The following is an 11,957-nucleotide window of genomic DNA, read 5'->3' as shown; positions in this document are numbered from 1 at the left end:
AAAAAAAAAAAAAAAAAAAAAAGTGGAAAGCTTTTCTATCACAATTTTATCCTAGAAGAAGTTGGATGGATAAAATGACATTTTCAAGACCTCATCATTCAACACAATGTTTGTAAATACTGAATGACTTTCACTACCTCTGCCAGTACCTCAACTTTGTAGTTCTACAGGGTGCTTTTTAAAGAAAAAACATGACTCTTCATGTGAATCAGGGAAATGGAACAGTCCAGCTCAAATTAGCCTCTTACAGTGTCTTCCATATGTGGAGGAAAAACAGAAGAATCACTTGTTTCAGGCCATAACCAAAGACAGCCCTAACGTGGATGTTAAAATAAATGATATCACCTTATGTGCTTTGAATCCTATATGTGTGAGGGTTCTAGCTTTTGGAGATAATGGTATCTCTTTTCACAATGTTTTCATGTTAATTACTTAACAAAATTGGTCTGTTGAGGATTTCTGCATTCCTTTATTTATAGATTAGCACAATTCTTTAGAGACCCATTAATATTCTGCAGAGCTGGAGCGTTATTGTCAGATCTGCAACTGAAGGTGTTAAAAGTAGGACTTTCTGGTTCCAGAGGAATAACATGGCTTTGGAGCATCCTGTGCGCATTCGCTGTAAACTCAATCAGGAATTGAAGGTTAAGCCAGAGTTTTCCAGTAACCATTGATTAGCGGAAAATTGATCAATGAGTGAAGCAATGAGTGACTGGCCCAATTTTAGATATGTTTCAAGCTTTTGCTTTGGAAGAAACTAGGGGAATGAAGAATGATATTGTCATTGCTGCTTAGAGACCGTATCTAGATAATATAGTGGACCCCTTCCCCTTTAAGGTGTTTATTTCTGTCACTTGAAAGGTTTCTGATGACATCGTTATGGTACAAATCCCTTTGTCTAACAGTAAAGGGTAGTCCTGCCCAATTTTCCCTGGATCTTCAGTTCTTTTTCCCAAGACATAGAAATAAAAGCAAAGACAATGTGGCGTGGAACAAGCTTCTATCTCATGAGTTTATGCCAGGCACGATGGCTCACATCTGTAGTCCCAGCACTTTGGGAGGCTGAGACGGGCAGATCACTTGAGTCCAGGAGTTCAAAACCAGCCTGGCCAACATGGCAAAACCTCATCCCTACTGAAAATACACACATGCAGAAAAAAAATCTCATGAGTTTAAAAGTGGAAGGCGTGTATGTGCATTTCAGGAATTCATGGGCTTTGGAAAAGCACCCATGTAGAGAAAGTGATATGGTATCTCAGGGCCAGGTGCCTTCTAGGGCTTGCTTCGTCCTTGGAAAACACCTTATTGTAATTAGTGGACCTGATTTTATTTTATTTTATTATTTTTTGAGACAGAGTCTTGCTCTTTTGCCAGGCTGGAGTGCAGTGGCACAATTTCAGCTCACTGCAACCTCCGCCTCCCAGATACAAACAATTCCCCTGCCTCAGCCTCCTAAGTAGCTGGGACTACAGGTGCACACCACCATGCCTGGCTAATTTTTTGTATTTTAGTAGATGGGGTTTCATTATGGCCAGGATGGTCTCGATATCCTGACCTCATGATCTGCCCACCTCGGCCTCCCAAAGTGCTGGGATTACAGGAGTGAGCCACCGCTCCCGGCCCTGATTTTATTCTTAAGAGGGAAGGAGATAATAGAGAAAACAGTTCCCCATGTTATTAGCAATCTGATATAATGGCTTTTTTTTCCCCATTGAAAACAAAGATGATTGTAAGAATGCCTGTCTTTGGTTTCGTTATTGTTCTCAATGTTTGGTGAAGATGCTTTCTCTAATATTTAATAATCTGTTTCTTCTGTCTCTTGCATTCAGCTCATTCTTTCCTATTCTATCTGATCCACATCATTTCACATCAGTTTGCCATCTGCCATCTGAGCACCAGTCAAGTTCTGGTATAGTGCATGTTTCAAGATCTTCATTTCATATACAATTCATGTCAGAGACGTTACTGGAATGATTGTTGCTAAATATAGCAGTTAACCATGTTGGACTGTAGGTTTTGGATATATTCTGATCGTTACAACTACAAAAATAATTGCAACATATTTTCATTCATTTATACCTACTGATATTATTCACATGACTTTGTGTCAGTTTTATTTCATACTTTTACTATGTCAGCTATGGCTTTGGATATGCTAATAACCATTGGTGTTTAAAGCAATAAAAGGTTACTTTGAAGGGGAGGGAAGTATCTTTAGAAATTCTACAATAGCACTTTGTGTGTGTGTATGTGTATTCATATTTCCGTCTGCAGTGACTGCATGTTTGTATTTCTGTATACAGTAATTGCATGTTTATATGTCTCCTAGCAGTTTGACTGACATGGAAGAATATGAAGAGAAATAGAAGAGCAAAACATAATGGATTAGGAGATCTCAGGCAGTAAATTCTCAGACATGTTATCTATTTTAATTGGTGCAAACTGTTTACTGAAAATATCTACATTGTGTTTTGCTGTTTCATCCTTTGAAATAGAGTAAGATGCTAATTTTAAAAATTATGCCAACTAAACTAAAAATTGTTGTACCATAATACTTATGGTATAATTTGTGGCCGCATTGCCTCAAAATGAATCAAATGCTAACTCAGTACATGTACATTGGAAAACAAATTTATACCATTTAAATTATTTCCTAACTGAATTTTCCTTGAATGTTTTACGAGTCTGAGGTTTCTTTTGAATTTTCACTTGAATGTTTTATGTCTAAAGCAAAGCCACACATTTAGAATTACTGTGTTTAAATATTCATTAACATTTGAAATTCTTTTGCACAAAGATGTATTGTGAACATGGTTAGTTGTTTGACTTGCTTTGATAATGACTAAGAGATATCTCAGGAGCATAAAATTCTTCTTGATAGTTCTGATGATCTGATTTAATTAATTCATTAGGATTTCCTTTTATGTTAGACCAGCCATGATTAACAAGGGCTCGTAATTCAGAAACTTTTACCAAAATAATCCAATGTCCTGTTTTGACAGTAACTATTTACTGACCAAAATAAGGGTTCTTAGGTTACAACTAAGACCACTGTAATTTTTATGTTTGCTGCTTGTGCTGATTTTTATTTTTTAAAGTTATCAAGACATTATTGTAACTTAAAGAAGTTGAAAAATATGGGTGGTGACAAGAATCTTTTTTTCCTTTTATGTATTTATTTACTTTTTTGAGACAGGGTCTCACTCTGTCCCCCAGGCTGAAGTACAGTGGCACAGTCATGATTCACTGCATCCTTGACCTCCCAGGCTCAAGCAATATCCTCCCGCCTCAATTTCCCAAGTAGCTGGGACTACAGGCATACCCCACCATGCCTGGCTAATTTTTGTATTTTTGATAGAGACAGGGTTTCACCATCTTACCCAGGCTAGCCTCAAACTCCTGGGCTCAAGCTGCTCACCCGCATTGGCCTCCCAAAGTGATGGGATTACAGGGATGAGCCACCATGCCCAGCGAAGGATCATTCTTTTTACCATTGCTATATTTATCGTTCTTTAGTTCTCTGCAATACATTATGGAATTTAGATGAGGTGCCTTGACATTCTCTGCATGTATTTATAAACGTTTTCAGCACTGTAGCATTTGGGGGATGATGGAGCCCCCCATAGTCCACGCCAGGACTTCCTTAGGCTATTTGTGCCTGAGAGTGGACTGTCTCTCACATTGAGGTTTCAGGAACCAGAATCTTCTTAGGTGAGGTTGCTATTTTGGTCTGATTTCTGGAAGACAGTCTGTTTCAGTGGTAGTCTCATTAAGGAGTGCCCACAAAGTGTTTATTAATGATGATGATAAGGTTTCCAAGCGGATTTGTTCCTCTTACAAAGAACACATGAAATTTCATTTCTTTCCCTTCCGCCTCAGTCGGAAACAGATGGTGAACCAAAATGTTTGCTTCTAATTAAAGATTTCAGTGAGGACCCAGGTAGGTAGGAGGTGTTTGCAGCTTCGATCTCTCTTAGGAAAACTTTTCTTGCTCATCGCATCACCTTAATACTAATATTTTGTTGCTATTTGTCCTGATGATTCTCCGACAGTAGGCAGCACCCTTTAAAAGTCCCTGTTTTATGTTTCCCTGGGCTTTCGCATCCACCCTTATTATCTTTGACATCAACAATTGTGAGTCTGTCGGACCTTGAGCTTCTGGTCTCAAATATAAGCAGTGAAAGGACAAAAGCCAGGTGCGCCGGGACGTGTTCGGTGAATGGCGTCCGTGTCCGGCACAGCAGGCTCCAAACTATCCTGTTACTCTGGAGAGGAGAAAGGTTGGGGTTCCCAAGAATCACTGATGGAAAATTATATCCTTCTGCTCTGTGTTCAAAGCGAACTCATTTCCACTTTCTGGAAATGTGCTTTTGCAGGAATGCAGGTTGCCTGTTCTGCATGTATGTATGTATGTATGTATTATTTATTTATTTATTTATTTATTGAGACAGAGTCTCCCCCTGTCGCCCAGGCTGGAGTGCGGTGGCGCGATCTCGGCTCACTGCAACCTCCGCCTCCCGGGTTCAGGCATTTCTCTGCCTCAGCCTCCCGAATAGCTGGGATTACAGGCACCCACCGCCATGCCCGGCTAATTTTTGTATTTTTAGTAGAGAATGGGTTTCTTCATCTTGGTCAGGCTGATATTGAACTCCTGATCTCATGATTTACCTGCCTCGGTCTCCCAAAGTGCTGGGATTACAGGCGTGAGCCATGCCGCCTGGCCTGCACGTATGTATGTATTTAAGATGCTAATCCACCGCCTACATCTACATAGCTCTCACCTGCAGCTGCAGACGCTCCTGAAGACTGCATTTAGATCGTATTAATTTCTGTATTCTCAGTGCTACGCATGGTGTCTGGCGTATCTAAGAGTTTGTTAGATGTAATTTAATATATATTACTGGAATAGTTATTGGAATACTGTTAGTTTGGCTTTAGAAATTTTTTTTGAGGGTGGGGTAAATAGAAAGAGTACTGAACCAGTTAAAAATTAATTTTATTTATTTTGAAGGAATTCTCACCCAGAGCTTTGAATGTGAAGAGGTTTTATATTTATCTTGTGAAAAACTTCCAGTTTATATAAAAGTAGGGAACAATGTAATACATTCTCATGTATCTGTCACCTAGAATCTGTAATGATCAAATTCAGTTTTATCTATTCACTTGCTCATTTGCACCCCCAACTCTTATTTATTTTGGAAGCAAATTCCAGACATGATATCATTTCTATCTGTTAGCACTTTAGCATCTATCTCTAAAAGATAAGGATGCTTTAAAAAATCGCTTGTTTTAAACATTTTCTCTCCAGCAATGTATTTTCATGTTGCTATGTAATTTTTGAAGAGCATTTTCCTTTTTCCCTGTATCCTCTTGATGTCTACTGAGAATGATTTATAAAACCATGCGGCTATTAGTACTTATTCCTCAAAATTAATTCAAGGATTACTTTTTAGACAGAAAAAAAAAATCTATTGTCCCATCCTGGACCAAAGGAGAAACCTTGGAAATTTCAATTTTAGAAGTGTTTTCGTTGAGCAAGTCATTCAGTGTGTTTCCATCACTGGACACATGCCTATTAGCACTGCCCCCAGAGGGAGTCTCATTTGGGGAGTATATAAATAAGACTGAAATCCAAAAGCCTTGTCTTCACACTGACTCGCTTGCAAATAAACTGTTAACAACTGTCCCACTGTCCTCTTGTGGTTGAAAAAACAGCTTTGCCCAGGCGCACCATTTTTCTCATTGTAAATCCAGTCTTTTCTTGCCTTTCTTGTTATTCTGTTCTTTAATCACCTATGTATGAAGTTATGTTTAAGTACCTTTTTGATCTGATGTATTTTGTTGAAAGTTTACCAGTGTTAGACAGCACAGTGAATCAAATAAGACTTGAAGATAGGACTCAGTTGTTTCTGTTGAATCCTAAGATATCCTTGGAATGTTACCAATGTGTTCAATGAACGTTATTTTAAAAGTTTGTGTTCACAATGTGAACGTTTTAAGAAGTGTAGAAACCTTATACCCCCTTTTAGTATCAAATCTCTATTGGGCTGGGCACGGTGGCTCATGCCTGTAATCCCAGCACTTCGGGAGGGCGAGGCATGTGATCACCGGAGATCAGGAGTTTGAGACCAACCTGGTTAACATGGTGAAACCCTGTCTCCACTAAAAATACAAAAATCAGCTGGGCATGGTGGTGGGTACATGTAATCCTAGCTACTCGGGAGGCTGAGGCAGGAGAATCGCTTGAACCCAGGAGGCGGAGGTTGCGGTGAGCCAAGATTGCACTACTGTACTCCATGTTGGGTGACAAGAGCGAAACTCCGACTCAAAAAAAAAAAAAAAATCTCTGTTGGTCGTGGGAATACATTATATGTTGGTGGAGAACTAATTATGCCTATTTATTATTGAACAGGCATTTTCTTTTTTTTTTCTTTTGTCCCCAGACACATCAACTGGATCATTCTGCTCATTACCTGCGCCTGAAATTTTTAATAGAAAACAAAATGCAGCACTATGTCCCACAGCCCGAGGAAGACATCTATGAGCTGGTAATGTCAACGACTGTTGTCCAAACACATTTTGTGGGAGATTGTTTTCAAATTCTTGTGTTAATTGTAGTTGGTGGAGTAGAACAACGAGTTCAAAAATAAATGAGCTTCAGTCAGAACCCTTAAGTTGGTGGAGATGGCCTTAGTTAGCTCAGTATTTCCAGAGTGGAATGGCCACCTTCGTTTATGCAAGAAGCAGTGTGATGCTATCGTGAAATATCAAAATCTGGAACTATCTCTTAGAATTTTAGTCATTATTATAATACTAGCTTCCCTTACACTGACAATCTTTTATTTTATTTTATTTTAGTATTTTATTTTGTTGTTCAGAGACAGGATCTTGTCTGTCACCCAGGCTGGAGTACAGTGGGATGATCATAGCTCACTGCAACCTTAAACTACTGGGCTTAAGTGATTCTCCTGTGCCAGCCTCCTGAGTAACTGGAACCGCAGGCATGCATCACCATGGCTGACGAACTTTTATTTTTTATTTTTATTTTTGTAGAGACGGGATCTTCCTTTGTTGCCCAGGCTAGTCTTGAACTCCTGGGCTCAAGTGATCCTCCCACCTCAGCCTCCCAAAGCGCTGGAATTACAGGCATGAGTCATTGTGTACAGCTAGTCTTTTATTTAAAGTTGGTGACTTAAAGATCAGCTGGCTGTGGTTATGGAAAACAGTGCTAATTCTAATTTTGTGTGACATCATAGACATGTTGAAACTGCTGGGTCAAATCCTGTTGGGTGAAAAAAGCTGCCATCTACTTCCTAGTCTTTTGGAACTGTATTTATATACCTTCTTGGGGACATTTACATATATTTGAGATTGAACATGCTTATGGGACTTGGGTTCCGAATCAGACCTGCTTACTAATCATATGGAACTGGCCAAGAAAAAAACATGAGAGGCTAATACGTAATTTCTAGGAATTTACAAAGATTAGCGATAATACGCTTACTTGGTAAATTACAATGGTTATTATTGCAATAAGCCAGTGAGACGCTCTTTGCTCTTTAGCAGAGTGCTGCATTGTCAGTCCAGGAAAGAAACATTTTGGGAGTGAGGCGCCTCTATTTTGGAGTTCCTTATGCTTAGTCATCCCTCTGGGGGCTCTGCTTGCCATGGATGTGTGAATAACAGTGACTTCAGAGTTTCACCACAGAAAGCGGAACTCAACATTTAAACCCGAGTATTATTCTTTTTTTGGAAAAGGGAAGCATGATTTAAAAATGAGTAGGAAAGTGTGTTTTTAGTCAACTTTATTGAGGCATACTTTGCATTTAATAAAACCCACGCCAACTTTAAGGATGCAATCCAATGAGTTTTGACAAATGTATACAGTCTTGTTTCCACTGCTACAATCACGCTTTGGAACATTTCTGTTATCCTAAAAAGTTACCTCATGCCCCTTTAAGGGCTTTTAAGGAAATACAAGAGGGGGTGTGCTGTTGTAACACTTTTAGCATGTTATGCAATACAAGATGATCAAAATAATGAGCCTTTTTCAACTATCACTTAAATCAGTAACTGTTCTGTATTCAGTATATTTAACAGAGAGGGCTGATGTATTCTTTCTCTGGCCTGGGGAAAAGGCTGATCTTGGTGCTTTATGAATAGAGGAAAGAAAACCCTTTTATCTTACTTAAAAAAGGGAAGTGCCTTCCTGCTAACACTGGAAGAGTTATTAGATTATACGTTTTGCATCTTGGGGTTAATGAATATTTTGCATCCTGAATTATGCGGATCATATCTAACCAGTTTCCATGTTCCTCGCATTTTACACATAAGTGGTGTAGGGACTTCAGACATAGGTTTTGAAATTATTTGGACTCTTTTTTTGTTTTTTGAGCTAGAGTCTCGCTCTGTCGCCTGGCTGGAATGCAGTGATGCGATCTCAGCTCACTGTAACCTCTGCCTCCCGGATTTAAGCAATTCTCCTGCCTCAGCCTCTCAAGTAGCTGGGACTACAGGCACGTGCTACCATGCCCGGCTAATTTTTGTGCTTTTAGTAGAGATGGGGTTTCTCCATGTTGGCCAGGATGGTCTCGATCTCTTGACCTTGTGGTCCACCCTCCTCGGCCTCCCATAGTGCTGGGATTACAGACGTGAGCCATTGCGCCTGGCCACTCGTTCATTATTTTTAAGCCTTGGCCATTGTGTGGTCTCCTCCAACATAGGACACTAAGGTGTGCCACACTTAGTCTGTTTGGATCTACAGTTTTTGTATGCATACAGCTATATATGTATTTTGAAAGAATCTAAAGTACAGAGAGACCATGGTATTATTTCTTGGCCTGTTGTAAAAGGTCTCCAGGCCATGGATCTCTAAGGATGCAAATGCCATACTCTTGCAATACCTCTGTTTTGACCAAGGTTCTTAACTGTTTTGTCCTTTAGATACTCTTGGTAGCCTGGTGGAGCCTCCAGACCCCTTCTCAGAATGATATTTTCAATTGCATAACATAGAATATGTAGGCTTACCTGTGCCCTACACATATTGAAATAGTTCTCAAAAATATTTTTTAAATTATAGATAATATATGTTCTTATTTATTAGCTCATTAAATTATAAGACTTAATAGCTAGACGTAGACCTAACAGCCAGCCCATTAAATTACAAGACCTAGCAGTAGGCGTAACAGCTACCACTGTTCTGAAGTAGCAATGAGCACAAATAATATTTTGAGACATGAACAGCAGCTAAAACATGATATGAAAATAACTGTGCTATTTGTGACGGAGTCACAGGCACTGCTACCATTATTACGTTTGTTGCCTACATTAATTTATGATAAAAGGAAATGCCGATTTTTCAGTTTAAGGTTTACAAATATGAAGATATCACTGTTTTTCATCATCCACATTCACAGACCACTTAAACTCGATTCATGGATCCCTAGTTTTGCATCTCTGCGTTAAGCCATTAAGCGGGTGTAGTGTCATTCTGAGACAGGGGTTTCTGAACAGCATTCCTGGATGCTTTTTGAGAGTCTGCAGGTATTCAGTGTCTTGTCCCTTACTGAATAAGCATCAGACCACACACAGTTAATTGGTTTCCCTAGCTCACCTCCATTTTGATTTTGATGGACATGGGAAGCTTTCAAGTGTTGCAAGCCTCCTTAGAAATGACTCATTCGTGTATGACTCTCCCAAAATATCTTATTCTGTGCCATTGTTTTGTCAGTCTTTAGTGGTAAGACCAATAGTTATTAGCAAAAGTATGTGCTATATTTTTTTAAAGATCTTTTTGGAGGGTCTAGTGTGTTTATTTTGGCGGTCAGGGGATTCTCTTGCTTATGAATAATCAGGAAGAGTTAGCCACTGATTTCCCTGCTTTGCTGGTTGTGTTTTTAATATAAGTGACACCTGTTTGGCTATTTTTTTCCCCGATGACTTGTTTGTTGGGTCCAGTCCACGGAACGATCGATTGTAGTCTGTGGAAGCTCTTTTAAAAAACCCACACTAAATGCATTTCTAAAAAGTGGCAGGTAGAAATAAAGTTTGCGGAAACACTGGTCAATTTTTTCACTCATCCAGCAAATATTTTTTATTTTATTTTTTTGAAATACAGTCTCATTCTGTCGCCTAGGCTGGAGGAGTGCAGTGACATGATCTTGGCTCACTGTAACCTCTGCCTCTTGGGTTCAAACGATAATCCTGCAACCTCCCAAGTAGCCGGGATTACAGGTGCCCATCACCACACCCAGCTAGCATCTAGCAAATACTTACTTAGCATTTGTATGCCTGGCACTGTTCTAGCTGTAGAACAGCTGGCACTGGGGATACACCAAAACAGTTCTGCTCCTGGTGGAACCTGTATTCAAGTTTGCAGAAACAGATAAAACTACATGCGAATGTGGAACGTGTCAGGGAATGTTCAAAGCCTGGAAAGGCAAGAGGCTGGGGCAAGTCAAGAGAGGGAGATGGCGCAACTGCAGCAGGTCTTATTGCTTTTTTATTTTATTTTGTGGGTTTTGTTTAAGATGTGATGTTTGAACAGGGAGGTGCGTGAAGTGAGGGAGTAGACTCATAGAGGTATTTTGCAGACAGGTGTTTGGCTGGCCAGGCACCATGGCGCATGCCTGTAATCCCAAAATCCCAGCACTTTGAGAGGCTGAGACAGGCGGATCCCCTGAGGTCAGGTGTTCAAGACCAGCCTGGCCAACATGGTGAAACCCTGTCTCTACTAAAAATACAAAAATCAGCCAGGCATGGCGACACATGCCTGCAGTTCCACAGGAGAATCACTTGAACTCAGGAGGTGGAGGTTGCAGGGAGCTGAGATCGCACCACTGCATTTCAGCCTGGGCAGCCAAGCGAGACTCTGTCTCAGAAAATGAAAAAAAGTGTTCTAGGCTGAGACAACAAAGCTGGCTAAGGCCCAGGCAGCTGGAGGGTGGCCGTGATGATGGTGGGTGACTTAACAGGTGTGTGAGGAGGATGGGTGGGGATGGTGGGAAATGGGGGATCCAGGAGATGAGGGAGGGAGAGAAAAAGGACAGGCCATGTAGATTTTAAGTGCCATAGGAAACCCCAGAGAGAAAGGGCATTGTTTGACATCTGTTTTGAAAGGCTCACTATGGCAGGTGAGTGGCCCACAGGGTAAGAAGATGAGCAGGCAGGGGCCCTAAGGCAGCTGTAGGGAGCCATTGTCACGCAAGAGCCCGATGGTCGCTCAGACCAAGCCATCCAAAGGAGACAGAGAAGGAAATGATCATGATTCTGTGAGAACTCAAGAGCCTAGGTAAACAAAGCAATTTGTTACTTAAAATCTGATGATCTCATCCAGTTTTTGATAATGGAAAGTTGCAACATTATTGATTTAATAAAAGAAAGGGGATATGTGAGATATTTCGTTGTTAAATGCATTTATGTATAAAACTACTGAATTTCAAAATTTCTAGTTCCAAATATTGTGGTTGCATTTTTATATTTTAAAGGACAAATCCTTCTTGAAATTTCATCTAGTTTATTTTAGTGGTGTTCACTAAACCTGGCTTTAGTGTAACCAGCCTAAGGATGTTGGCCAGGGGGCCTGTCTGTATGATACTGAATTATTGTCTGAGACCAGCAGAAGACACAGCAACATTCACACTAATTCCAAAGAAAACTAGGAAAAAGTATTATGAAAAAACAGGAAAGATTACGCGCAAAGTTTTATTCCGACTAGATCCTGTGGAAATGATTAGAACACACAGTTATATACTGCCACCTGGAGGAAGAGTTTGGCTCTTAAAGTTTTACAATATAATGCTCCTACTAAGTTGAAGTGAATATAGTTGATAACGTTTCATTGAGCATTCTGTGGTAAACCTTATTGAATTTAATAATTTAGTATTTAGAGCTTGGGTGGCTATTTTCTGAATGAAAAAGTAGTATAACCGATTTCTTCTTTTTTTTTTTTTTTTTTT

The 11,957-nt window shown here is 39.9% G+C and overlaps 1 protein-coding gene across 1 annotated transcript in view; it reads left to right on the top strand.

Annotated features, from left to right (window-relative positions):
- Positions 1 to 11,957, top strand: part of TIAM1 (TIAM Rac1 associated GEF 1) — a 240,106-nt gene that overhangs the window by 142,791 nt on the left and 85,358 nt on the right. Inside the window, exon 11 of the mRNA XM_037734462.1 lies at positions 6,444 to 6,548. Within this exon, the coding sequence (XP_037590390.1) occupies positions 6,444 to 6,548 (105 nt within the window). The remainder of the gene's footprint in view (positions 1 to 6,443; positions 6,549 to 11,957) is intronic.

The sequence above is a fragment of the Cebus imitator genome, unplaced genomic scaffold, assembly GCF_001604975.1.
Source record: "Cebus imitator isolate Cc_AM_T3 unplaced genomic scaffold, Cebus_imitator-1.0 Scaffold621, whole genome shotgun sequence".
NCBI lineage: Eukaryota > Metazoa > Chordata > Mammalia > Primates > Cebidae > Cebus > Cebus imitator.
Note: the sequence above shows the minus strand (reverse complement) of the source record. Positions and strands in the feature narration are given on the sequence as shown.